The sequence below is a fragment of the Eleutherodactylus coqui genome, chromosome 8, assembly GCF_035609145.1.
Source record: "Eleutherodactylus coqui strain aEleCoq1 chromosome 8, aEleCoq1.hap1, whole genome shotgun sequence".
NCBI classification, from domain to species: domain Eukaryota; kingdom Metazoa; phylum Chordata; class Amphibia; order Anura; family Eleutherodactylidae; genus Eleutherodactylus; species Eleutherodactylus coqui.
The window spans coordinates 158,110,173-158,138,170 of NC_089844.1; the positions used below are offsets into that span (position 1 = coordinate 158,110,173).

General features: G+C 52.4%; 2 protein-coding genes across 2 annotated transcripts; one reads left to right on the forward strand and one right to left on the reverse strand.

The window, feature by feature from the left end:
* The first annotated feature begins 46 nt into the window (after positions 1–46).
* On the forward strand, positions 47–14,748 carry LOC136577073 (serine/threonine-protein phosphatase PP1-gamma catalytic subunit A-like). The gene is made up of 7 exons (XM_066576785.1): positions 47–282; positions 8,033–8,164; positions 8,628–8,858; positions 9,072–9,176; positions 10,654–10,877; positions 10,950–11,084; positions 12,304–14,748. Exons 1-7 carry the CDS (start codon positions 228–230, stop codon positions 12,406–12,408), a joined length of 987 nt encoding a protein of 328 aa, XP_066432882.1. The 5' UTR covers positions 47–227; the 3' UTR covers positions 12,409–14,748.
* Positions 14,749–20,189: 5,441 nt separating this feature from the next.
* Positions 20,190–27,924, reverse strand: TCTN3 (tectonic family member 3). Its single transcript, XM_066576786.1, has 14 exons — positions 27,781–27,924; positions 27,371–27,494; positions 25,734–25,849; positions 25,509–25,639; positions 24,454–24,559; positions 24,152–24,270; positions 24,011–24,046; positions 23,863–23,934; positions 23,501–23,623; positions 23,152–23,244; positions 21,476–21,564; positions 21,241–21,397; positions 20,516–20,650; positions 20,190–20,449 (listed from the first exon to the last, which is right to left on the reverse strand). The coding sequence occupies exons 1-14, from the start codon at positions 27,893–27,895 to the stop codon at positions 20,252–20,254; spliced, it is 1,614 nt and encodes a 537-aa protein (XP_066432883.1). The 5' UTR covers positions 27,896–27,924; the 3' UTR covers positions 20,190–20,251.
* Positions 27,925–27,998: the final 74 nt, after the last annotated feature.

Below are 27,998 nucleotides of genomic sequence, written 5' to 3' on the forward strand. Positions count from 1 at the left end.
ACATTCCTCCGTCATCCTCAGCCAATCGGATCAGGCCTCTTTGGCGGACGCATGCGCGCTACGTGCCCCCCATTCACAGAAATACGCAGCCGTCCCTGGGGAGGCCTCGAGCGTGCAGTGACGTCATTTGCCGGCGGAGATCGGGACCGGCTGACACGTGATCACCTCGTATCCAGGACAACCGGCCTCCCTGCCCCTCTACTCACGGTTAGACGTTACCGGCCAGCATGGGGGACGGAGAGAAGCTCAACCTCGACTCCATCATACAGCGGCTGCTGGAGGGTGAGAGCTGCGGGCGGAGGAGCCCTGTGTCCGGCCGCTGCGTGGGCGGCGTTATGTGGGCTCCATAGGGGTGGAGTATATACCGGGGGTGATATGTAGGGGCGCATCTACTGTATATATGGGCTATTATACTGCATGGCGTAATATATACCGGGGTGATATGTCGGGGCGCATTATTATATAAGCAGTGTATTCTATACTGGGGGTGATATGTAGGGGCGCATATATTGTGTGTGTGTGTGTGTGTGTGTTATACTGTAGATGGAGATATATATATATCCCCATATATTATATAGTGTGTGTGTGTGTGTGTGTGTGTGCTATTTAGGGGCACTTATACAGTGTATATATGGGGTATTATACTGTATGTAGGGATATATTATATACTGTGGTGTATTCAATACTGGGGGTGATATGTAGGGGCACATATTGTGTGTTATACTGTATGTAGGGATATATTATATACTGTGTGTGATATGTAGGGGCGCATATACTGTGTGTGTGTGTATTATACTGTATATAGGGATATGTTATATATGTGGTGTAGTATATACTGTGTGTGATATGTAGGGGCACTTATACTGCGTGTGTATTATACTGTATATAGGGATATGTTATATATGTGGTGTAGTGTATATACTGTGTGTGATATGTAGGGGCACTTATACTGTATGTAGGGATATATTCTAAGGTGTGTATGATATGCAGGGGCCCATTATATAAGGAGTGTATTGTATACTGTGATGGAATATATACTGGGTGTGATATACGTAGGGTTGTCGTATACACTGTAAATAGTGGTGTGCTATACGTGTGTGTGTCTCTATCTCCTGCATGGGGGGGTCTGTATGACTAATATATACTGGGCCGGGTTGGGCCTCTCGGTTACTATGGCTGCTGTGGCGCCGGCTCCATATGTTTGGCGTGTCCATTTTTCGCTGTTCGTGCCGGCCTCATGCCGCGCCATTTTCTCCAGGACGCGTTGTGCTCTGCATCAGCTAGTAGTGTTTCCCCTGCCCCCGCGCGGTATTCTGCCGTCCCCTGTGTGACCCGGATGGAGCCCACTTCAGACCCACGCGCCCCTCCACCGCAGGCTGCGTAACGTCCCGTTCTGCTCCCCGCAGGGTCTGTCTTGTGACGGAGCTGGTCGGACCCCCGCTGACTATAATGGGGTCCGCTCAGCTGCTTGGCGTCTTACCGGATGAAGTAGTCCTGCGTGCCGCGGCGTATCTGCGACCGGCGGCTCCAGCGCGGATGTGAGAGCAGCCAGAATCGCATCTCTGTGCCGTAGGGGTGAGAACTCCCCCATCGCTCATACGGAGGATGCACAGGGAGGCGGCTCCGGCGGTATGACTGTGTGACTGGCTGCTGCGTGCCCCGACCTGCAGCCGCCACTTATCTCCCCCCTGGTGGTAGGTTCCAGGCAGGTAAGTTGCGTGACGTCATCGCTGGATCGGCATGGAATCAGATCGCCGTAACTTCCGTATTTCTGCAGGAAGCGCCGTTAGACGTTCTTGGAAGGCTTCCTGCAGAAATGGCGCGTTTTTAACACCGTGTGAGCAATAGCTAATTAAAATTCCTGTTGACTGCAAACCCCTCGTTAGTGATTTGGGGGGGGGGGGGTCGTCACACTGCTGGCTAATAGGAGAGATATTAGTACATAGGGAAAGTGGCGCAGTTGTCATGGCAACCGATGAGATGCCGCCATAACTTGATATATGGGGAGGGGCGGACTGCGCGACCCCTGGGTATAAGCCCTTGTTTACTGGATGTGTCCGTTCGCATGGATCTCGCCATAATTAGATTATGGTGTATTACGTGCGGACGCGGCTCTAACGCTCGCTGCACCTTCAAGACTGTAATCTGCTTATAATGATCCCCTCCTCCTCCTCCCGCAGCCATGAGGAGGGGATTATAATCTACAGCGCCCTCTTCCTGTGCAGGAGCTGGTCTGAAGGTCGCGGGGGTTGGGAGGTACCTGGATGAGGTCGGCGCTGCACTGCGAGTATTGCGGTGTAATCCTGGATGCAGACAGTCACATGCAGGGGCATCTTCGTTACCGTTTAGGGAGGGGGGTCATAAACGTGTCACCCTGAGGGTCTGATCACATGACCAGGGTCTGAGCTCAGCGGTGGTCTTCTGCAACCGCGCCATATAGTGTGTATGGTAGTGATGCGTCCGTAATCTCCAGCAGTTCCACACACTGTAAATGGCGCGGTGGCGTCTGACGGATCACCCTGCAGCCATATAGAGGACCCCACTCCTGGGATCCGTCCCCCCGGAGAGGAGGTAGAGGGGCTTGTTACAGACCCCATAACAAAGTATTAGTGCCCTGATGTGGCGCCGCTCGTCTCTTATATCCGGGTGACTGGCAGGAGAAAGTAGTGCAGATCAATCACTCGAGTCAAGTGGCGCTGCCCGCGTCTCGCTGGTGTCGCCCGCCGCTGCCAAGTCCAGTGCTGCCCTTTGCATTGTAGAATAAATAGAATTGGGGGATTAGTCTGCGGTCTGGGCTGGTGACAGAGTCCCACGGGGGCACTTACTTATTAGCACTGGTTGCATCAGGCCGCGCTGGGTCTGCCACCCTCTTAAAGAGACGGCGGCCTGTTTACCTTAATCAGCATTTCACACGTCGCAGCAACAACTGTGTGAAGCGGCGCGCCTCTTGGGGCTTATTCACATGAACACATCTGTGGTGCGTGTTACAGAGGCCAAGTCTGCGCAGGCGGTGATCAGAGCGCAGGGCCTCCAGTGGGGGGCGGTGATCAGAGCGCAGGGCCTCCAGTGGGGGGGGCGGTGATCAGAGCGCAGGGCCTCCAGTGGGGGGGGCGGTGATCAGAGCGCAGGGCCTCCAGTGGGGGGGGCGGTGATCAGAGCGCAGGGCCTCCAGTGGGGGGGGCGGTGATCAGAGCGCAGGGCCTCCAGTGGGGGGGGCGGTGATCAGAGCGCAGGGCCTCCAGTGGGGGGGGCGGTGATCAGAGCGCAGGGCCTCCAGTGGGGGGGGCGGTGATCAGAGCGCAGGGCCTCCAGTGGGGGGGGCGGTGATCAGAGCGCAGGGCCTCCAGTGGGGGGGGGGGCGGTGATCAGAGCGCAGGGCCTCCAGTGGGGGGGGGGGGCGGTGATCAGAGCGCAGGGCCTCCAGTGGGGGGGGGGGCGGTGATCAGAGCGCAGGGCCTCCAGTGGGGGGGGGGCGGTGATCAGAGCGCAGGGCCTCCAGTGGGGGGGGGGCGGTGATCAGAGCGCAGGGCCTCCAGTGGGGGGGGGGGCGGTGATCAGAGCGCAGGGCCTCCAGTGGGGGGGGGGGCGGTGATCAGAGCGCAGGGCCTCCAGTGGGGGGGGGGGGGCGGTGATCAGAGCGCAGGGCCTCCAGTGGGGGGGGGGGGCGGTGATCAGAGCGCAGGGCCTCCAGTGGGGGGGGGGGCGGTGATCAGAGCGCAGGGCCTCCAGTGGGGGGGGGGCGGTGATCAGAGCGCAGGGCCTCCAGTGGGGGGGGGGGGGGGCGGTGATCAGAGCGCAGGGCCTCCAGTGGGGGGGGCGGTGATCAGAGCGCAGGGCCTCCAGTGGGGGGGGCGGTGATCAGAGCGCAGGGCCTCCAGTGGGGGGGGCGGTGATCAGAGCGCAGGGCCTCCAGTGGGGGGGGCGGTGATCAGAGCGCAGGGCCTCCAGTGGGGGGGGGGCGGTGATCAGAGCGCAGGGCCTCCAGTGGGGGGGGGGCGGTGATCAGAGCGCAGGGCCTCCAGTGGGGGGGGGGGCGGTGATCAGAGCGCAGGGCCTCCAGTGGGGGGGGGGGCGGTGATCAGAGCGCAGGGCCTCCAGTGGGGGGGGGGGGCGGTGATCAGAGCGCAGGGCCTCCAGTGGGGGGGGGGGGCGGTGATCAGAGCGCAGGGCCTCCAGTGGGGGGGGGGGGCGGTGATCAGAGCGCAGGGCCTCCAGTGGGGGGGGGGGCGGTGATCAGAGCGCAGGGCCTCCAGTGGGGGGGGGGGCGGTGATCAGAGCGCAGGGCCTCCAGTGGGGGGGGGGGGCGGTGATCAGAGCGCAGGGCCTCCAGTGGGGGGGGCGGTGATCAGAGCGCAGGGCCTCCAGTGGGGGGGGCGGTGATCAGAGCGCAGGGCCTCCAGTGGGGGGGGCGGTGATCAGAGCGCAGGGCCTCCAGTGGGGGGGGCGGTGATCAGAGCGCAGGGCCTCCAGTGGGGGGGGCGGTGATCAGAGCGCAGGGCCTCCAGTGGGGGGGGCGGTGATCAGAGCGCAGGGCCTCCAGTGGGGGGGGCGGTGATCAGAGCGCAGGGCCTCCAGTGGGGGGGGCGGTGATCAGAGCGCAGGGCCTCCAGTGGGGGGGGCGGTGATCAGAGCGCAGGGCCCCCAGTGGGTGCCGTCCCGTGTGGGTTTTGTGTGCGCCTTTTGGTTGCGCAAAAATAAACCCAGCATGTCCTAGTTTGGTGTATAACGCACATATTACACACAGATGATCGCTCACAAGTCGTCAGACACTGACAGCTCTGCGCCATCGTCTGGCGTTCGCTACTGGTGGATCGGCCCATTAGTAGCTAACTAGCTGCATTTGCATGTATTTGGAGAACAGCAGGTGGTCTGTTCTCTACATTTTGTTCTCCAGCCGTACAAGCAACTGGAAGAATGTTATCAGCGCTGCTGCAGAGAACACAGCGTGTGGTCCCTCTTATCAGGGACCACGGATTTTAAGCTGAGCTGAACTCGCGATGGACAAAGTGCACGCATTTACTAGCAACGATAATCGCTCAAAAGATGGCGTTCGAGCGCACTTTAAGTAATCATCGTTGTGTGTAAATGTACCTTTAATTAGCCATTGAAATCCAAAGGTGTGTGTGATCTGCATGTGCAATACAGTAGAATACTCACAGCTGTGTAAATACACCTACACCTGTGGTACCTGGTGCCGCCTCCGTGCGCCGAACTGAAATCTCCAGAAACCCCGAGCCTGCAGGTGCAGCTTTAATTTTAGTGAGGGACCATCGCACCGTGAACCTGGATGGAGAATGTATGTGTATATAATAAGTTTGTCCAGCCTCCTCCCTCTCGGTCATGTGATCTCAGTTCTGACCAGCTCCGATCTACTTGGGGTTATGTATACCGTTTCTAGTCAGATCCTCAGTCTGTGTGATGCTGTTACATGATGTCTACCACAAAGACTGCCTAGAGGGGGACACAAACACTCCTGTCAGTTACTGATGATGATCACACAGGTATGGTAGAGGAGATCACAGCTCATCCTCCTAACTGTACACTTATGGGCTATAACTTATTTAGGTGAATATAGGAGGTAATGATAAACGGTCCACCCAGCAGGCAGAAATGGTAAAGCCTCAGCTAATGCTGTGCTGATGCATCATGAGAGAGTTGAAATGGAAAATAAAAAATCTCTGCCTTAAGATGGCAGCTGATGAGCATCAGACAGGGGGCTGCAGGGAAGTGACTGGAATGCACAGAGGAGACCCCCAGAGTGTGACAGGTAATCAGGTGGGGGGAGAATAGGGATGAAGAAAAATGTATTTTGTAGGAGCGGCCCCCTCAATGGTCTAGAGGGAAAAATTCCTCTCCTGCTCCAACGTCTAGGACGGCAGTCGCCTGATAAGGGCTGATGCCCACGGCCGGATTTCCGCCGCGTTACTCCAGCTACTAGGTTCTATTGAAGCTAATGGCTCGATGTTCACGCCGTGGAATGAACCGTGGTATGTCCTATGTGCTGCGGGAATACACGTGGCCGGCTTCCATTGTAGTCAATATGTGACCCTGCCCACTGCCGCCTGCGTCATGTGATCTACTGCGCATGCGCGTCAGGTGGGGTGCGCACAGCAGATCCAGGAGGTGAGTATGGGGTCTTCGGGGGCGGTAGGGGGCACCATCACGGCCGTGGGCATGAGCCCTAGGTCAGTGGGTGTGGCAAGAACAAAACTGTCAGTGTGTGCGCCGCTTCTTTCTCGGCTCTGTGGAGCAGCGCTGGAAGGAATGGAGCGCCGGCTTACTGCTTGTGTGACAAGCCGGATGATACCCAGGAGAGAACACACAGATGTGGCGGCTTACCTGCAGGGACATACGGGGCCGCTTCTCAGACCAGAATCAGACCCTTAATCTGATTGGCCCAGTGTGGCTCCACCCACTTCTAGAAATGTGGCGGAGGCGGCATAGAAGAGGTACTGATGGTGTGCGGGTGATGCCATAGGCCTGGCAGACGTGGATCTTACTCACAAGGTCACTTTCTTGGGGTTAGGGACCAGCGGGTCACCTCACAGCTGATGCTTCCTTACTGTTTCCTGCTGGAAAGTTGCAGACCCCTTCAATAACCCATCGGGGTGTTTACAAAGCCCCCCGCACTGGGCGGGCTCCGGCGGCTGATACAGGACGGGCTTACAGATGTCCCTCACTTGTACTGGGCTCCGCCCAGGGGAGGGACTACACTGCGGTGCTGCGTACCCCAAGATGAAGCGGTCCCCGCATCTCCCTGGGCGTGTAGTGTTGGTGGCGCTCCAGCGCCGCCCTGCTGGGGTGGTTTTCCTCCTCCCGTCGGGTCACAGTGTGGACTTGTTCCTATAGACTCCATTCAGTTCACTTTAAGTAGCTGCTTCCTGTCAGTGAATGGCAGCGTTACACCCAGAGCCGGCAGCTCTACAGATCACAGGGCCCTTTTATGGGGGGTCCCATTTTCAGCCCGGTGTATTGAGGACCCCGCAGCAATGAGACGCTGCTCACATGGGAGCGCCCCACAGCCTCCGGGATGTCACTTGGATGGCTAGGGCAATGTGGGCATGGGATTCATGGCCTGGTATCGCCCGTGTGAAGTAAGGCTCAAAGGGGTTTGCGGGCAAATATCACACGATCCTCCGGATGGCTCATCAATAGTTAATAGCCGGGGGCCCGCCGCTCAGGACTCCCAGCGATCAGCTGTCATTATGGTGGGGGGTTCACATCACAATGTATGGGAATGCTGCCTCGTATTACACTTCAGCGGCTGACCCCGGGGGGAGGTGTAGCGGCCGGCTTCAGCTGCCAGTCATAACAGTGGCAGTGCCGCCTCCTCAGACTCGGACCCCAATGACTGCAGGCTAGACAATCTGCCCCCTGCCAGGGATCCCGAATGGCGGCTCACCGATCTGTTATAAAGGGATATATTCACCCGCGGGCGGTTAGACTAAAATTGCTCATATTAACAAAAAAAAGGCTTGCACTTATATAATGTGAGTGCGATCCAATTTTAACACAAGTAACCATAGAAACCACTAATGGGGGAAAACCTGTAATAAAGAAGGAAAAAAATCACATGGCGAAAAATTGTAAGTTTACACAAAAATCCCTGAAATTGTCTGCAAAGTCAATTTGTGGTCTGAATTCACAAATGCGTCCGTGTGACTGAACCCCAATGGTGCTATTGGGCAAACGCCACTAATGCCCGTGGAACGCCAATTTGCAGCCTGCACCAGCGCTTACAGGTTCAACCAATCAGCTGCCAGCACTTGTGTAATGTGGGGGATTCCCCGGCCTGACCGCCGCACTCCGAGCATCATGGGAATATGTGATGCTGGGTCTGGGTCAGGAGACCCGCAGTCAGGCCGGGCGCGCACTGCTGTCTTACGGATGCCAATATGTTCCATCGCCAGCCTCCTACTCCTCACCGCTGTGATGTGTGCCACCGCCTGTGAGCAGCACACAACCCACTGTGCCTAATACGTTAGTTGCCTTGTTCCCCTCCTGTACCTGACGATCTCTCTTCTCTCCACAGTGAAGGGCTGCCGTCCGGGAAAGAACGTGCAGCTGTCGGAGAACGAGATCCGCGGCCTGTGCCTGAAGTCCAGGGAGATCTTCCTCAGCCAGCCCATCCTCTTGGAGCTGGAGGCCCCTCTGAAGATCTGCGGTGAGTCTCTCGGGTTTGGAGTGCTGCGGTCAGCCCAGCCGGACCTCAGAATCTGTTCTCCTTCCAGCAGTCTTCATGTAGCTGGGGGATCCTCGTGGGGAAGATGCTCACATGTGGGGAATCCACTGCATAATTGACCAGCAAGGTAGACTATCTCAGGCGCCGTGCCCAGAGGTCTGCATCTACTACTCATCTCGAAGATGAGAATCCCCATTTCCTACGGGTCTGCTGGCTTGTAGGAGGTTCACTGACCACGGGTCTAATACGGCTGACTAGAGTGCTCCGCTGTGTTGCATTGTGGAAGCTGTAGTTTGTACAGTGCGTATGATTGGTGGTCACCGACTATACACCACAGCAAAGTATGACTGCTGACTATCGGGTTTGTCTGCCTAGCCTAGAGGCAGACTCAGTGGTGCCCCAGTAGACACGCGGCCGCCATCTAACGCTCTCCCCTTCTCCGCAGGAGACGTACACGGACAGTATTATGACCTCCTAAGACTGTTTGAATATGGTGGGTTTCCCCCAGAAAGCAACTACCTCTTCCTGGGCGACTACGTGGACCGTGGCAAGCAGTCCCTCGAAACCATCTGCCTCCTGCTGGCGTACAAGATCAAATACCCGGAGAACTTCTTCCTGCTGCGCGGAAACCACGAATGTGCCAGCATCAACCGCATCTACGGCTTCTACGATGAGTGTAAGTGGGGGGGATCCAGGCCAGGAACCTCTCTTCATGTCCCCCTACTGGTTTTGTCTGCATTATTTGGAGTCAGTGCGTGTTTATAACTCGCCCGCGTGTCCTTACGGTTTTCCCTTTACATAAATAGTATCTCTTCTCTGTGATGAACGCGTTTTGTTTTTCATGTGCCTTTCTTACCTGTGAGGCTCACACCGCCTGCTCTCTTTCCAGGTAAGAGGCGGTATAATATAAAGCTGTGGAAGACCTTCACCGACTGCTTCAACTGCCTGCCTGTGGCTGCCATCGTGGATGAGAAGATCTTCTGCTGCCACGGAGGTGAGTGCCACTAGGGACCATGGAGACGTGTCTATGAGAAGTGCAGAGACCTCCCTGCCCCTCATTACCCCAGACTGACATGGCTGCCAACAGAGGGTAGTAGATTGTTGGCGGCTGTAGCGTTGGCATCTTCTGTTTACAAGTGCTGCAGCGGTCACACGGATTGTTGACCCATGTGATCGCTGCAGCCAATAGAAGGTCCGATGGAGATGTCTCTGATGTGGCGTAGACTGCTCGGGACTCTTAGGCCTGTCCATGGGTGTTGCGCTATCCTGTGGCGGATCTCCACGGAGATCGGATCTGATAGATGGACTCACTGCGGAGAATCGCAGCAATTTGCAGCCCCTTCCTTCCTAAATCTTCCTTGGACAGACTTTGCCCCAGGATTGGAGGGTATGTTTAGAAGGGGGAACCCTACACAAACCTGGTTTATCAGATGTAGATGGGGTTTGTGTGGCGGAGGCTCCGGAGTGTAGCCCCCTCCATACACAATGGGGGGCAACTGCTTAACCATTTAGATGCTGCGGTCAGTGCTAACAAAGGCATTTAAATGGTTGGGCTGAGGGAGAGGTTTCTGGCGATTAGATTGTGGGCGCTGTTCTGTTGCCACGGCAGCCTAGGGCCTACTAAAGACTCTTAAGCCTGCTGTAGATTTTAGCCTATTAAAGTGGGAAACCCCTGAAAGCGGTCAACACCCCCCCCCCCCCCCCCCTCTCACCAATCAAGCAGTAATATGCACTTCCACATTGTACTAATAGCCGTTGACAAAGTTCTATCTCTCAGAATCCGGTAACGGAGAAGAAGAAGCAAACTGGTTGTGACGTTTTTACGTGTCGCTCTTGATGCTCGCTGTATAAATGTGCGGGGGCATTTTTGCCTCTTCCACCCCACTTGGTGTTTTTTCAGTGCATTATGTTGCACATCATGTCTTTTAGTAAACCGATTTAGCCTTCATCCGGCGATGGAGACAGAAAGATGGTTATCATTCATTCTGAAACTGGGGAGGAAAAAAAATCAACTGTCAGTCTTCAAGGGGTTAAAGAAACCCATGAAACTTGTGGTATTTTTACAAGCCACAGAACATGTGGGGAGCCCTCGCCTTGTTTCGGTGTCCCGGCTTCATGTGGTGCCCGGCTGTCTGCTGGCATGTGGGACTTGTGCCCGGTCTGTGCCCCTGCGTGGGTGCGACATTCCTGGCCGTATTTAGATTTACTATGGATTACAGAATATCGGGTTGATGCGGCGCAGATCAGATGCGCTCGTCAACAAGGTTTTGCTTTTTATAACCTGAAATGTCCCCAATTTCACGTAAACGATGTCGGCGCCAAGAACTTGTGCTTTAGAAATCCGTGTGGCACACAGGATGGGGGAGCGTCGCCCAGTACAAGCAGATGTGACTAATACGCAGATCCACCCACCGCCATCCATGTCATCGGGTTGAGTCACTTCCCCTGCACTGTTGTCATGTTCTCTCTAGGTCTGTCCCCCGATCTGCAGTCCATGGAGCAAGTGCGACGGATACTGCGCCCCACAGATGTCCCCGATCAGGGGCTCTTGTGTGATCTGCTATGGTCTGACCCCGACAAGGATGTTCTCGGCTGGGGAGAGAATGACCGCGGCGTGTCCTTCACTTTTGGTGCTGATGTTGTAGCAAAGTTTCTTCACAAGCACGACTTGGATTTGATCTGCAGAGCACACCAGGTGAGTGACAAGTGCGATGCTCTGCAGCGCCCGGTAATCCCACCCTGATCTAACGCACCTCACTGTCTGCAGGTTGTGGAGGACGGTTATGAATTCTTTGCAAAGCGACAGCTGGTGACGCTCTTCTCCGCCCCCAACTACTGTGGGGAGTTTGACAACGCTGGGTCCATGATGAGCGTGGACGAGTCGCTGATGTGCTCCTTCCAGGTTAGTGCCAGCTGCTGTGCCAGTTTGGGCAATTATGGACAAAATGCAGTAGTTTATGGAATATTTTCACATGGAGTTGTACTGTTCGCTGCAGCATGTTTACTAGCGGTGGCAGCACTGACTCGGTTGTACCAGTTCACTTGCATGGGCACACCCTGGATGTGGTGGTAACATCACTGCCAGGGCATGCCATTACAGTGGGAAGAGGGTGGGATTGCTCGGTGTCAGGGCGGGGGTCCCAAGCAGCTCTGCTATTGATGGCCAGTCCTGCAGTAGTCTACAGCTGGACATCCTCTTTAATCCCTTCCCGCTCCATGACGTACCGGTACGTCATGGAGCGACGGGGTATGTATGAAGAGAGGTTGCCATGCAACCTCTCTTCATACAGTGCGGGCGTCAGCTGTTTATAACAGCTGACACCCGCGGGCAATAGCAGCTATTAGCCGATCGCCGCTATTAACCATTTAAATGCCACTGTCAATTCTGACAGCGGCATTTAAATCCCCCAAACGGCCTCGGCCCGCGGTGAGATTGGGGGAGCTGTGCAGGTGTCATGGCAGCCGGGGGCCTAATGAAAGGCCGCAGGGCTGCCTTACAAGACTGTCTATCAAGCCATCCCCATGGGGTGGCTTGATAGACTGCCTGTTAAATTGCAGTATGACTGGGGGAATAGCCCGCAGCCTTTCCATTACAAACATGGGAATGGGATTTAAGAATTACTATTTTCATACAATCTGCAGCAAGACTTTAAATGTCTTTAACTCTATCAAATGAAGAGGTAAGGACCCTTTTACACAGACCGATTACATCCAGCGGGCATCGGATCGCTTTATCACTCCATGTAAATGGAGCCCCATCTGACCGGTGATTCATTCACTTTGTGATCGGCATTCAGTATCAGCTCATGTAAACAGGCAGTTGTTAATGTATGAACTGCCTGTTTACTGGGAATGGAGGTGGTCCGGTGAGAAACGTCTCGCTCCGCCCCATTCGCTGAGCGATGCTCGTTCCGTGTAAAGGGCTCCTTTCATGCACATTTCCTGCTGCAGCAAATCTACGACTTGTGGACATACCGTCATATCCCAGCTCTACTGCAGCCTGGGGCATAGCCTTCAGAGGAGCATGGTGGTTTTTGGGGTGTCATCTCCTTGTTTTTTGGCTTTTGTTAGCCCCCCTCCCTCCGTTTTTTTCTGTACTGATGGTTTCTTTTTGTCCCCAGATCTTGAAGCCTGCTGACAAGAAACTATTTGCATACGGAGGTGTCAACCAGAGCCGTCCTGTTACCCCACCCCGAAACTCTGCCAAAAACAAGCAAAAGAAATGACCCCCTTCCTTCCCCTCGTGGCCCCTTCCAGCTCCCTCCCCTTATTCTCCCCCGACACACTGACTCTGACCTCCCTCCAGGACTCTTGAAATCTATACCTCCTCCTTGGAGGACTCTGATGGGCCGGGAGCCCTCGTGTTACCTCGCACTGACATGGGCTCCGGGTGTAGGGATGACCACCACCTGCGGTAGGAGCCGTCTCTGCCTTAACTCTATGGATGCCGCCGGCTGAGATGTGCAGAGTCCATTCCTCCTTGTGGTGCCTTACTGCAGTGCGGTGACTACAGCAGACGCAATCTCAGGGCTTTTATTGCACACAGTAGCAAAATCCCACCGAGTCCCATCCTGGCCCCCCTGTATAACACTCGTCTATGGGACTGCTGGAAGCCTGGTGTCTGCATTCATTTTACCTTTTATTCCTTTTAAACTTGTGTTCTCATTAGCCGTGTCCACCTTGTAGTTCTGCCAGCGTCATGCAATGGCCTGCTGGGAATTGTAGTTCTGCAGTAGAGGCCACAGGTCCTCTTCCTCCTTTTAGTAAGGTCAGTGTTCTTGAGTGCCGCTGTGAGGGCGACAGGGTGCCAGCGTGGTTGTAAAGGACTACTGGATGAGAAGCGGGGTGTCCAGGCTGCTGTACGGTCCTCTGCGCTGCACCCCGCATGTAATGCCTTCTCCAGCAGCCAGGTGGCGCTGTGCTCTGGGAGTAAATAATACCACTCATGCTGGAATTGCGGTCCTCTCAGAGATGATGCAACTCGCCAGCCTGAGCCTAGCGGCTGTCATAGTACCTGCCTCTTTTCTACTGCACAAACACTGATCCGTGTTTACCCAATAGAAAATAGCAATCCGGAGGCAAAACCCCCCCCAAAAAATAGTTCATGCTGCACTTTAAAAAAAAACGTGAAAAATCACTTTTTATTAATACATAGATTTTCAACAACTCCATCTTGCGTTTCCATAAAAGAGTTAAAATACGCTCGTCTGAGCGCGGCCGCGGCTCTATGTACACTGGTGATATTTGTCAGTGAAAATCTGTTTTTGCCACAATTTTGATGCACGTTAAATGGACAACTTGCATCTGGCTTACTTGCGATACTTTTTTCACGTGAGTTAACAAAAAAAGCGCGCAAGTGGTTGCAATAGTAAAATGCATCGCATGCGAATAGGATGACGGGCGTGTGATGCGTTTTTTTCCCCCCACCCTCCCATAGAACATAAAGGCTATTCTGAATTGCCCAAATTAGGGCCTTGCAGCAAATTTTGATCTCCAACTTTATAGACATGAGCAATGCTCTAGGACCCAAACGCATCGAAATCACTTCATATCACACTTTGCTGGCATGCGTACAAATAATGCCCATGTAAATGTAGCCTGGCGCAAGGACCACAGGCTCAACTCCAGGGGGTAAGAAGACATGGTGAAGGGTGAAGCAACCACTATAGCGGGTGATGGTTACTGCTGTAATATCTGTACTGGGGTCTGATTGTATGGCTGTGGCTCTTGTGCTGGTAGCGGTCACCTACTCCGGGGGTGGCACAAGCTGAGGGCTGGGTAAGTGCCCTACATGCCCCTTCAGCCGGAGTGCTGGGCACAGCTGCACACCTGTGGGATGCTGGAGATGTACTAACTCCACCTGAACTGCTGCTGCTGGGATTTTCTACCTTTCCTCTTCTTCTTTCCGTTCGGCGGTGCGACTCTGTGTAACCAGTGTGGATGTCACTTTTGTAAGATGCCCTTTAAATTTTGGAAGCGCAACAATGTCCAGATCTGAAGCTCTAAATCCTATTGAAAATGTCTAAGTTTCCGCATGCCTCTACTGAGCTTGATTTACATGGATCCTGCTCTAGTCACAGCCAGAGCTGCAGCCATAATCTTATGCTGGAGACTTGGATCACCTTCGTTAGGATCCTATAATGATTTGCGCTGTGGGTGGAAGAAAATAAATGTAGGGGACTGTCTAGCGGTCTGCCATAGAATATGCTACATGATGCACCACATTGGGGGTGCAGCTCTAGCTGTGACTGGAGCGTAAGGCAGGATGTAACTCAGGATGACTATAATGTGAACCTATGATTTAATTGCTGCTCAGGGACCAATAGCGATGCAGTGTTTCCGTGTAGGGGTCATGGGAGGACGGCAGCGGGGGCTGGCAGCCCTGTGAATGATGGGAAGTGTAGTCCTGCGGTCTGTAGAGCCATGCTGCCATCCAGCGTTTACATATCGGCTGACGATGAGTGGGGGTAACATTCCTGTGTGTCTCTTCCCTGTTGAAAAGCTGAATTTTGGCTTTTTAATGAGAACTTTTTATCTTGTCTGAAATGAAATGAATGTAGAAATAATCTGCCTTGTGTCCTTCTTGGGGGTCCGGGGGTCACTTATATAGATGATGACGCCGTAGTAGGAGTATATGGTCTTGTCGGGAGTTTGTGGCCCTCCGCAGGACAATGCCCATCTGTGCCATTTACAGTACCAGCCTCATGAAGACTTCTGATATCTCCTTCTCCTCCGTAACTTAGCGGCTGCGTTCTCGAGTCTAGAGCCGCAGTCTGCCTATTCATGTGATCATCAACCCTTGGAATCGAAGGGTTAAAATCCACCGCATTTCTGCAAGTAAATACGCTGCCAAATATGCGCCATTTCCATGCGGATGTGACCACTGGAGACGGGCCGCAGCAGATACTTGCTGTGTAAGATATAGACTGGCAGCCGTCAGTGTGGGATCCGCAAAAAAAGGGAGCGCGTTGCGACTTGCTTGCCGGACCGAAAGGGCCACATATCAAAGCTGCGGGCTTTAATTAATTTGCGGAGGCCCATGCTCCCTACGGGTGGCATGATTTGCGGATCTCCCGCATGGGTTCTGCAAATCGGATCCGCCGCTGGACATGAGCCCTAAATCTCATCCTCTTTATTCCGTGTTTATCCCCCAAGAAGCTGCACCCCTGTGACACTGGGTGATAAAATATGAACCCCGTTGATTTGAATGGGTTGATCTAGCTGAACGATGTTCTCCCGTATGGCACCGTGATGTTATGCGAGAAACCTAACGCTGCACGTTCCATCTTCCTGCAAGATCACCCATTGTTTTCAGCAGCACCGGCCCCATTGAAAGCAATGGGAGAATTCTGTGATTTCTCTGTGGCAGGGGATTCCTTCATCCCTGTGGGGAATCCCTTGAGCTGCGCCATGAAAACGCCTTGCATCCTTGGGGTACTTTTACATGGTGGAAAGGGCGATATTGGCCCGTGAATCATGGCCCATATGTGATCTTTCACACAGGACTGAATTGTGGAATCTGCTGTTCTGCACCAAAATCCACATGGCTGATATACAATGTATAATGCAGAATTCTGCATTTAGACATGTGACTTCATCTGCAGAAAGCCTCCATTCCTTGAGATCCCTGCTCCAGCCCTGCTTATCCATCCTCAATATGGATGAGTCTTCTGACCTGAACTCTGTGCAGCAGACGGGTGTTCATCATTGCACTCCAAGCATGCACCAAGTGTGGAAACCAGGACTGTAGTATGAGGTGGAGGCGATACAGCCACCCAGGAGCAGGGGGCAGAGTGGATAGTATTTGCTGCCTGGTACTAGAGTTCTTCCTAGGTTTTCTGCTATGAATACTTCCATCGTTTCCTATGATGCTCGGTGTTCAGGTCCGGCAGCGATACCATCTATCTTGCAGATACATATACATGGCCGATGTCTGTGCAGCTGTCACCGCCTGGTCACACACTACATGAATGCTCTGGAACATCCACAGCAGTTGCAGTAAAAGCCAAGTGCTTTACACGAATGACCTTCTCCAGCCTGCAGGGGGAGCAGCTGGGACTGACATGGAGTGCAGAGCTCTAAGCTGCAGTCTGTCAATGTCTGCTGAGTTCACCTTTTCAAAAGCGTGTAAAATCCAAATGTAACCTGTGTAGACTCTTTCTGTGCCATCTGAACAGGCGCTCCGGCCCGCGGCACTGTAGAGGTTGTTCTAATCTGCTCCATCTGAACGGGCGCTCCGGCCCATGGGACTGTAGAGATTGTTCTAATCTGCTCCATCTGAACAGGCGCTCCGGCCCGCGGCACTCTAGAGGTTGTTCTAATCTGGTCCATCTGAACAGGCGCTCCGGCCCATGGGACTGTAGAGGTTGTTCTAATCTGCTCCATCTGAACGGGCGCTCCGGCCCATGGGACTGTAGAGGTTGTTCTAATCTGCTCCATCTGAACGGGCGCTCCGGCCCGCGGGACTGGAGAGGTTGTTCTAATCTGCTCCATCTGAACAGGCGCTCTGGCCTATGGGACTGTAGAGATTGTTCTAATCTGCTCCATCTGAACAAGCGCTCCGGCCTATGGGACTGTAGAGATTGTTCTAATCTGCTCCATCTGAACAGGCGCTCCGGCCCGCGGGACTGTAGAGATTGTTCTAATCTCCATCTGAACAGGTGCTCCGGCCCATGGGACTGTAGAGATTGTTCTAATCTGCTCCATCTGAACAGGCGCTCCGGCCCGCGGGACTGTAGAGATTGTTCTAATCTCCATCTGAACAGGCGCTCCGGCCCATGGGACTGTAGAGATTGTTCTAATCTCCATCTGAACAGGCGCTCCGGCCTATGGGACTGTAGAGGTTGCACTAATCTGCTCCATCTGAACAGGCGCTCCGGCCCGCGGCACTCTAGAGGTTGTTCTAATCTGCTCCATCTGAACAGGCGCTCTGGCCCATGGGACTGTAGAGATTGTTCTAATCTGCTCCATCTGAACAAGCGCTCCGGCCTATGGGACTGTAGAGATTGTTCTAATCTGCTCCATCTGAACAGGCGCTCCGGCCCGCGGGACTGTAGAGATTGTTCTAATCTGCTCCATCTGAACAAGCGCTCCGGCCCGCGGGACTGTAGAGGTTGTTCTAATCTGCTCCATCTGAACAGGCGCTCCGGCCCGCGGGACTGTAGAGATTGTTCTAATCTCCATCTGAACAGGCGCGCCGGCCCGCGGGACTGTAGAGATTGTTCTAATCTGCTCCATCTGAACAGGCGCTCCGGCCCGTGGGACTGTAGAGGTTGTTCTAATCTGCTCCATCTGAACAGGCGCTCCGGCCCATGGGACTGTAGAGGTTGTTCTAATCTGCTCCATCTGAACAGGCGCTCCGGCCCATGGGACTGTAGAGGTTGTTCTAATCTGCTCCATCTGAACAGGCGCTCCGGCCCATGGGACTGTAGAGGTTGTTCTAATCTGCTCCATCTGAACAGGCGCTCCGGCCCATGGGACTGTAGAGGTTGTTCTAATCTGCTCCATCTGAACAGGCGCTCCGGCCCATGGGACTGTAGAGGTTGTTCTAATCTGCTCCATCTGAACAGGCGCTCCGGCCCATGGGACTGTAGAGGTTGTTCTAATCTGCTCCATCTGAACAGGCGCTCCGGCCCATGGGACTGTAGAGGTTGTTCTAATCTGCTCCATCTGAACAGGCGCTCCGGCCCATGGGACTGTAGAGGTTGTTCTAATCTGCTCCATCTGAACAGGCGCTCCGGCCCGTGGGACTGTAGAGGTTGTTCTAATCTGCTCCATCTGAACAGGCGCTCCGGCCCGTGGGACTGTAGAGGTTGTTCTAATCTGCTCCATCTGAACAGGCGCTCCGGCCCATGGGACTGTAGAGGTTGTTCTAATCTGCTCCATCTGAACAGGCGCTCCGGCCCATGGGACTGTAGAGATTGTTCTAATCTGCTCCATCTGAACAGGCGCTCCGGCCTATGGGACTGTAGAGGTTGCACTAATCTGCTCCATCTGAACAGGCGCTCCGGCCCGCGGCACTCTAGAGGTTGTTCTAATCTGCTCCATCTGAACAGGCGCTCTGGCCCATGGGACTGTAGAGATTGTTCTAATCTGCTCCATCTGAACAAGCGCTCTGGCCCGCGGGACTGTAGAGGTTGTTCTAATCTGCTCCATCTGAACAGGCGCTCCGGCCCGCGGGACTGTAGAGATTGTTCTAATCTCCATCTGAACAGGCGCGCCGGCCCGCGGGACTGTAGAGATTGTTCTAATCTCCATCCTGAACAGGCGCTCCTGCCCATGGGACTGTAGAGGTTGTTCTAATCTGCTCCATCTGAACAGGCGCTCCGGCCCGCGGGACTGTAGAGGTTGTTCTAATCTGCTCCATTTGAACAGGCGCTCCGGCCTATGGGACTGTAGAGGTTGCACTAATCTGCTCCATCTGAACAGGCGCTCCGGCCCGCGGCACTCTAGAGGTTGTTCTAATCTGGTCCATCTGAACGGGCGCTCCGGCCCATGGGACTGTAGAGGTTGTTCTAATCTGCTCCATCTGAACGGGCGCTCCGGCCCGTGGCACTGTAGAGGTTGTTCTAATCTGCTCCATATGAACAGGCGCTCTGGCCCATGGGACTGTAGAGATTGTTCTAATCTGCTCCATCTGAACAGGCGCTCTGGCCCATGGGACTGTAGAGATTGTTCTAATCTGCTCCATCTGAACAGGCGCTCCGGCCCATGGGACTTTAGAGGTTGTTCTAATCTGCTCCATCTGAACAAGCGCTCCGGCCCATGGGACTGTAGAGATTGTTCTAATCTCCATCTGAACAGGCGCGCCGGCCCGCGGGACTGTAGAGATTGTTCTAATCTCCATCTGAACAGGCGCTCCGGCCCGCGGGACTGTAGAGGTTGTTCTAATCTGCTCCATCTGAACGGGCGCTCCGGCCCATGGGACTGTAGAGGTTGTTCTAATCTGCTCCATCTGAACGGGCGCTCCGGCCCGCGGCACTGTAGAGGTTGTTCTAATCTGCTCCATCTGAACGGGCGCTCCGGCCCATGGGACTGTAGAGGTTGTTCTAATCTGCTCCATCTGAACAGGCGCTCCGGCCCATGGGACTGTAGAGATTGTTCTAATCTGCTCCATCTGAACAGGCGCTCCGGCCCGCGGCACTGTAGAGGTTGTTCTAATCTGCTCCATCTGAACAGGCGCTCCGGCCCGTGGGACTGTAGAGGTTGTTCTAATCTGCTCCATCTGAACAGGCGCTCCGGCCCATGGGACTGTAGAGATTGTTCTAATTTGTTACTGAAACGTGCAGCCCAAAATTATATTCGGCAGCTTTAAAGGGCCACACTCCTGCAAACACACTTTTGCCATCCCTGCCCCTTCACCTACTTGCCTGGCATACTCTGCACATCTTCCCTGCAGTGCAGCCTTCTTTCTGATGCTTATCAGGGTGAGATTTTTTTTTTTTACCGTAAGTTTCAGATCTATCCCATGATGCATCAGCACAGCATTAGCTGACGCTATACTGCCCCTCCAGGCAGTCTTATGTGGTAGATCCATGTAATAGTATCATAGCAACTGATAATTTGATCAGAAAATGAGTCCATAACTTCAAGTAGATCTGAGCTGGTGAGAAGTGAGATCACATGACCATCCGAGGAGGAGGGCTGCGAGCTTTAGCCACAAACAAGCAACTAACCGGGGAAACGCTAGAACCCACATGGCTAGAATTCCATGTGATTGGTCCATTTGTGCTGCGTATTCTTTCTGCAGGGAGTGGAGTGCGAGTTCCTGTGCTCTTCCACAATGGCGGTCCTATATAAGACTCGGCATTGTTGCTACGCGGGACTGGCTTTGTGCACCCTTATTAACCACTTGCTCTCTGTGCTCGGATTCACACAATAGTTTTTGGCACTTTTATTCTACAGGAGAAATAAGTGCAGCTAAAAAAAACCCATTGTTAAGCTGCATGCAGCTCTTGGCCCTCCGCTGCCCCCTACTGCATGGTGCAGGGATAGAGCAAAAGGAGAATGGTGTAAATACAAAAATACTTTATTTATAAAACTCTTGTACACGCAGCGCCTCCTTGTGTGCTACCGGAGGAGGGGGAAGATCAGGATGCACAGCAGTAGCATGGGGTCGGCTGTAGTCACTGCTGTGCCACTCCGGAACGGAAAGAAGAAGTCTAGGGGGGCTCGGCCAGTGACTGGGGGGCTGGAGCGAGGAGCAGGACCTCGTCTCGTCATGTCCGTGAAGGAGACTTGAGCCTGGAGAGTGGTGGGGGCCTGACACTGCAGGAGAAAATACCAGTCAGCGCGCTGCTCTGTGCCCACCGGCGGACATCCCGTATCACTCACCTGAACAAACTGACACCCGAAGACAAAGCGAGCCCCGACGACCTGGGGCTGAGGATTAGACAGCAGGCCGGCACTTGCCCACAGGATCTGCATGTGCAGAGAGGTTGGGATGAGACAGCTGGAGGCACAGTCACCCTGCAGGTTGAAGAGCAGTGTCAGTATCTACTGCCAATACCATGCTGCTCAGAAGAATAAACTTGCAAGTCACTAGCTTTGCTCATCAGTACTGAGAGAAAACTATTGATTTTTGGGAGGGGAGCTCTCTCCAGGATCCTGACGATCAGCTGATTGAAGAGGTTTGGCCTCCTATCGGACGTGTTGTCCATCGGTCACATGGACCGAGCCACAAATGCGGGCATGGCCACTAGGAAATGTACAGCTCTGTGTCAGGTAGGGACTGACACGGCAGCGGTGCTCACTCCAGAGCTGTGGTCAGTTCAATCAGCTGATTGGGGGGGGGGGATGTCAAGCGCTACACCCCTGCCGATCATCTATTGATGACATACGCAGAGGATAAGTCATTCACATAGGCGTTCCGAAAAACCCCTTTACGCTGCATCTTGTCTTATTCTCTAGTCACAGCCAGAGCTGCAGTACTGTTATCTAGCTATTAGCCTGTTCCTAATGAGTCGGCAGCTCGTGTAGAACAAGCCTTGGACTGTCCTTCCTGAATGCTGGGACTTGTAGTGTCACAATGCCTGGGTAGATGGTGAGAGAGGTGGTACCTGGAGGCTGCAGTTCTGGTATATGATAGGCGTCCGGTCGCCGGCGTGTCCTGCAGTGATGTTACCAAACATGGCCAAGCTCCCCGGTGCTGCACCCCCGAGCAGCAGCCGGTACGCCCGCGCCTGGAGGTCGCTGCACGCTTCCTGCTGCCGTCCTCTGTGAAGCAGAAAGTCTTATTATCTTCACTCTACACCATGCAAGAACACAGAAGCCGATGCAACCCCGAGCGCTCACCGGATCGCACAGCCGCTCAGAGCGTTCACGCCAAACCGGACAGTGCTGTAACTGCAGGAATCTCCTACGAGAGACCGTAACAGAGAGAGCTGCAGGGGGTCAGGAGTAATAACACAATGCAGACACCGGGGGAGCTGGAGAGCAGGCATTACTCACTATCACTAGAGTTGAGCGAACGTACTCTGCTTGATGAGGGGGAGAGGGAGAAAAAAAAAAGCTCGGGACCCGGCGTCCCACATACATAAATGCTCGAGTCTCCCATTGTAGCTCTCAAATTTTACAAAAAGCTTGACTCGAATAACGAGGACCCGAGCATTTGGGCGCTTGCTCATCTCTAACTATCACCTATCCCATGTCTTACTGCACTATGACAGCGCACCACTAGTTCTATCCACGTGATGTTACGGATGTGACTAAAAGAATCCATAACGAAGGCCAGACTCACTCGAGTGTATGTCGATTTGTGTGTGCATAAGTGATGGCTCTGATTGGTTCCTGAGCCATCAAATTAGTTCATTGATCGCTGCATTGATTGGCTGAGCCGTGAGGCTCGAGAACCAACCAATCACAGCCACCAGATTGGTTCTTCCACTGCTGCACTGATTCTTTCTAGAGTGCCGCCACTCAGCCAATCAGAGCCATCGCTTCCTGGAGGCGGGATTTATGAACCCCCGTAACCAGAAAGCGATGTGTTGAGGACTGCAAATAAGTGTGCGGGAGACCAGCGGGAGGACCCGGACTGTGGCTGTTAGTTAATCTATTGTTTTGTTAATTTTTATGTAATGCAGCTAGGGGTTATTTTTGGGGTAGGGCTTATATTTCAAGTCCCCCTGGAAATACTGAAAAATTAGGGTAGGTCTTATATTCGGGGTAGGTTTTATAATCGGAGAAAATAAGACCTATCCCAAAATTCAAGAAAATCGCGGTATTGCACAGAAACTGTGGGAACACAACTGCGATATTGTGCGAAAGAGGCCTTAACATGAGAACAAGGGAAGTTACGTTAAAGTGAAGCGCGCCATTGGTTTATGGTAAAATCCAACGCCAGTTTGATATATCACACACCGACCTTCCCTTTGGAAGAACTGGAGCTGAATCCAAGATGGCGGTCAGTCACGGTCTCGCCACAGTAGTCATGCACTTAGATGGGCACATGGTCGTAGAAGTAGGTGGGCACTCAGTGTGGTTAACCCTTGGTGTTTCCATCTGCAGTAATCGTCACACTACTAAAGCCACAGACGACAAAAACGTACGGAGAGGTTTTCCATTGCATGTGAAGGGGCCCCGGGACCCCATTCATGTGCATCACTGATCCGCACTGAAGCCTAACCAGTCACACCCTCCTTGCCCAATCCTCGCAGCGCTGGGTCCGTTGCTGCACTCCTCTTCTGGCAGCAGTGATGTCACAGGGACATGTGACCGCGACAGCCAATTACCGGCTGTGTGTAACTCAGAATGATTTGATAATTAGCGGTAGTGGTCACATGTCCCTGAGAGAACGGAGGGACGGGAAGTATGATGTCCATGTTTTCATACACTGCTGCCTTCCCTCCCCGGATCACCCCTCTAAATCTGACACGTGCCAACAGAAACCTTAGCTTTCTCTGGGGAGGGGTGACAGCTGAATCTGAGTGAACGTCCCCCCAGCAACGGAGCAGCGATTTAATTAAGGATACAGGGCCGATGTCACTCAGCACAGGAAGTCCCACAAGATATCCGGGGTTCCCACTCCTCGACTGGACCGAATCCGGAGAGGCTGCAGCGACGGGCTGTAAGTGATGTCAGACAATATAGTGGAAGATAAGTGGTGCAGTACACCAACACAACGGGCGGCTGCTGGAAATACAAGATCTGCACTACACAGCACCGATCTCAGAACTACAACTCCCAGCATGCCCTGGCAGCTATAGGCTGGGGGGTTGTAGTTTCACAACAGCCGTAGAGCCTCAACTCCAAGATCCCGGCTCTATACATTCCTTATATACATCTATAGGCCCTTGTATGGCCACGGAGAGCGGGACACACCTTGTAGAGCGTGGAGAACATCTGGCTGACTCGAGTGTTCGCTGCGGACACGTTGCTGAGGGTGAAGTTTACGCTCACACTTGTGATGCCCTGAGTACCGTTGTACAGCACCGTGTAGACCACCTGCCACAGGAACAGCGAGGATCAGGATATGACATGACAGCTGTACAGACTGTAAACATAAGACCCAGTGTCACCCTCTACTGTCCGGTGGGTTCTACTCATTCCATCACTGGAAAAGCTGGGTGACAACCAATATTGCTGCCATTAAGCTAACACTTTCCTAAAGTCATAAGGGGGAGGTAAATGTCTACCCGGACATAAAGGGACCATGGCAGTCAGGTATATAATGATCCGGTCACCTGGGTAACAAGGTTATTACAGACGTCTCCTCGTAGGACGGGGGCCGCAGTCACGGAGCTGGTTATAGGCACCTGAGGGCGGAACACAAGGTGGTGAGAGAACACGGAGGGTCTCGGCCTCACAACCGCCATCAGGGCTTTCTCTTACCCTTACAGCGCTCCGGTCCGTTGCATCTGCCGGGACCTTCACAGAACAACAAGAGAGGCCATTCAGCAACCATATCTTACCAGGAGATGTGCTACATTACTATATCAGTATCCGCCATATTGAATGTAGCGCCATTCTCACCCGCAATACTGTGATGTCCTGGTAATAGAATGACGGTGACAGATAGAGCTCCGCCTCACAGCTGGCAGTCAGATTACGGAGGACGCGCACACAGGATGTGACCCTACTCTGGAGGAACCCTGGGAAATAAACACGTTAGAAGAGGAGCGGCTGATATCAGACACATATGATATATTATCTCACAGCACTGGACATATGTGATATAATGTAGGAATTATATTGATGAACACTACAGTCAGACAGAGCAATGGGTGGTTAAGTGTCCAGTTGATTAGTGGTCTCGTGGGTAGACTGACACTTACTTGCAGGGTTGTAGTCTGAGCACAGAGTCTGATCCCCCGATGGTGCCGGCTGCCTCAATACTCCCAGTGCACCAGATGTGGAGTTGGTAAGTATGGGATCACCGGCCTAAGAGGAGAGAGCAGTAAGTTAACCAATAGACCGGACAGAGTCATAGGGGTGCAGATTGTGGGGCACCTGGGAAATAGTGACCATAATATAATACATTTCAACTTGTAGAGTTTTATAGGGGAGCTACGAAAATACTAAACTTTAGGAAGGCAAAGTGCAATCAGTCCAACCTTAATACTTACTGTGAGCGGTTCACACCCTATAGGAATGAAAGGCTTAGTAATAGGAGAAAACCAATGTGGCTCAAGAAAGATGTAAAGGCAATAAACAGCAAAAATAAAGCCTTTAAACTACTAAAACAAGAAGGCAGTGAAGAAGCACTAAAAACCTAAACGGAAAAAAAAAATGATGTAAAAAGAAGATAAAAGCAGCAAAAAGGTAGAAGCAGAAAGGCTCATTACCAAAGAGAGCAAAACTAACCCAAAAATGTTCTTCAACTATAAAAAATAGCAAAAAGATTAAAACAAACTGTTGGCCCTTTAAAAGATAATGCAGGAAAAATTGTAGAGGGCGATGAGGAGAAAACAAATCTATTATAGTTTTTTCTCGAGTGTATTCACAGAGGAAAATGAAACGTCAGATGAGATGCAGAGTGATGAAGTAAACTCTCAACTGAATGTCAACAGTCTAACCCAGGAAGAAGTGCAGACCTCTCTTAAAAAGATTAAAATAGACAAATCACCGGGTCCCGATGGCATACACCCCTGGGTTCTAAGGGAATTAAGTAATGTGATACACAGACCGTATTTCTTATATTTAAGGACTCTACAGTGACGCGGTCTGTTCCACTGGATTGGCACATAGCAAATGTGGTGCTGATATTCAATTAGAATATCAAATAGACACAGAAGGGGGTTCTTTACAGTAAGAGCAGTGAGGCTGTGGAACAGGACAACAATCAACTTCACGCTGCTGCTGTAGGTTAGGACTCGTGAAGGGCACTTACCCGGTAGAAGCTGGAGAACGCAGGCACGCTGGCAGAGGCTGGAGAGAAGGAGGCTCCTCTGTAGGGATCACTGATGGAGGTGAAGTTCTCTGCACCCACCTTCTGAGGGGCCACAAAATAATTCAAGGAGGCTGCAACCAGAGAGAGCTGTGAGCGGGCTGCAGGTACCACCGGCCGTCTGGGCACTACTACTAGAACCTAAACCAATGAATGAGAACTCCTCACCGTCACCGGAGGACACGCAGAAGAGCTCTGCAGGGGCCGCGCCCAGGAGGGTTGTGGTGAACGGCGTGTTATTCCGGAAGATCAGCCAGTTGTACAGACACGACCAACGTTCTGCCCTGCCGATAAATCACAGACAAACTTAAAAAGGACACCGAACCCCATTGCATCTACTATTCTCTGTTATCAGCCATTTGAGGCTGCAGAGATTCTGATTGCAGGAAGGTGAATACAATCTATTGCTCCCTGTTATCAGCTATTTGAGACTAATTATATTGTTCTTTAATGGAATAAGTGACAGGAAATGCATCAGCCTCCCATACATCACCAGTTTATATCACATATCTCTAGTGCTGAGACCCTTCTTTATGTGACTGATGTCAGCTACTACTCTTATAACGCACATATGACATAAATGTCTCTGGAGGTTATATCAGCACTGGAGCGTTATAAGAGGAGAGCCTGATATCAGTCATATATATGATGTAAATGTCTTTGGAGGTTATATCAGTACTGGAGCGTTATAAAAGCAGCTAATTTCAGTATATGATGCAAATATCTGGAGCCTATATCAGTACTGGATCCTTATAAGAGGAGCAGCTGATATCCATCCCATAGGATATAAATGTCTCTGGAGTTTATATCAGTACTGAAGCGTTATAAGAGGAGCAGCTGATATCAGTCATACATGATCTAAATGTCATACATGTGTGACTAATATCAGCTGCTCCTCTTATAACGCTCCAGCACTGATATAACCTCCAGAGACGTTTACTTCATATATGACTGATAGCAGCTGCTCCTCTTATAACGCTCCAGTACTAAAATAACCTCCAGAGACATTTACTTCATATATGACTGATATCAGCAGCTCCTCTTATAACGCGTCAGTACTGATATAACCTCCAGAGACATTTACATCACATATATGACTGATAGCAGCTGCTCCTCTTATAACGCTCCAGCACTGATATATGATATAAATGTCTCTGTAGGTTCTATCAGTACTGGAATGTTATAAGTGGAGCAGCTGATATAACTCACATATATGATATAAATGTCTCTGGAGGTTATATGACTGATATCAGCCACTCCTCTTATAACGCTCCATCACTGGTATAACCTCCAGAAACATTTATATCATATATGACCGATATCAGCAGCTCCTCTTATAACGCTCCAGTACTGATATAACCTCCAGAGACATTTACATCATATATATGACTGATATCAGCCACTCCTCTTATAACGCTCCAGTACTGATATAACCTCCAGAGACATTTACATCATATATATGACTGATATCAGCCACTCCTCTTATAACGCTCCAGTACTGATATAACCTCCAGAGACATTTACATCATATATATGACTGATATCAGCTGCTCCTCTTATAACGCTCCATCACTGGTATAACCTCCAGAAACATTTATATCATATATGACCGATATCAGCAGCTCCTCTTATAACGCTCCAGTACTGATATAACCTCCAGAGACATTTACATCACATATATGACTGATATCAGCTGCTCCTCTTATAACGCGTCAGTACTGATAAAAGCTGAGAAGACATTTACATAAATTATGATATACTCTGAATAACGCCTTCTATAACTCTTCGCTCTCGGGTCGTCTTACTTGGTGCTTCCGGGTTTACAGAAGGAGAAGACGCTTGTGGGGTCACTGGAGGAGCAGTCGGGGTCACAGCAGCAGTTGATGTCACAGCTCCCGGGTGTGAGGTCACACGTGCAGATCGCCACCTCTGATGGATAGAATTTCCTTATATTAGTGAATGTCCCCGGCCCTCGCGGCCCGCTCCACGCCAGACAAGAGCGCGGACGATGCTATGAGCATCATATTAAATCTAACCACACAACTAGACACTAGCCCTTTAAGAGGTGACGTCATGCAGACACTACTATCAGTAATGACATCACATAAAGTTTACTTATAAGAGGCATCACGTAAACCGCATTCCCTTAAACATGACGTCATGTAGCTATTCTCCCCTGGGAGATGACGTCACACACGGCCGCATCGTCACTCACCGCTCCCCGTTCCGCTCCCACAATATAAGGCCATACATAGTAATAAAACCCGGGGAGCCGCCATCACTAGGCCGAGGCGTCCGGTTACCACAGCAACCGCGTCACGTGACGTCATTCATAAGCGCCGGAAAAACATCCAATGGAAGCGTCGGCGGCGCGCTCTGCATGCCGGGAATTGTAGTACGCGCGTCCTTAGTTTCATTTTTCCCAGTCCCCAC

Excerpts from the sequence above, each read along its gene's own strand:
- TCTN3 (XM_066576786.1), bottom strand. The coding sequence starts at position 27,895 with ATGACGTCACGTGACGCGGTTGCTGTGGTAACCGGACGCCTCGGCCTA. Across the intron at positions 24,047-24,151 it reads AGGACATCACAGTATTGCGG|GTCCCGGCAGATGCAACGGA; the intron begins GTGAGAATGGCG and ends TGTTCTGTGAAG. Across the intron at positions 23,245-23,500 it reads TGTTCTCCACGCTCTACAAG|CCCGTCGCTGCAGCCTCTCC; the intron begins GTGTGTCCCGCT and ends CATCACTTACAG.
- LOC136577073 (XM_066576785.1), top strand. The coding sequence starts at position 228 with ATGGGGGACGGAGAGAAGCTCAACCTCGACTCCATCATACAGCGGCTG. Across the intron at positions 8,859-9,071 it reads CTACGGCTTCTACGATGAGT|GTAAGAGGCGGTATAATATA; the intron begins GTAAGTGGGGGG and ends CTCTCTTTCCAG. Across the intron at positions 11,085-12,303 it reads CGCTGATGTGCTCCTTCCAG|ATCTTGAAGCCTGCTGACAA; the intron begins GTTAGTGCCAGC and ends TTTTGTCCCCAG.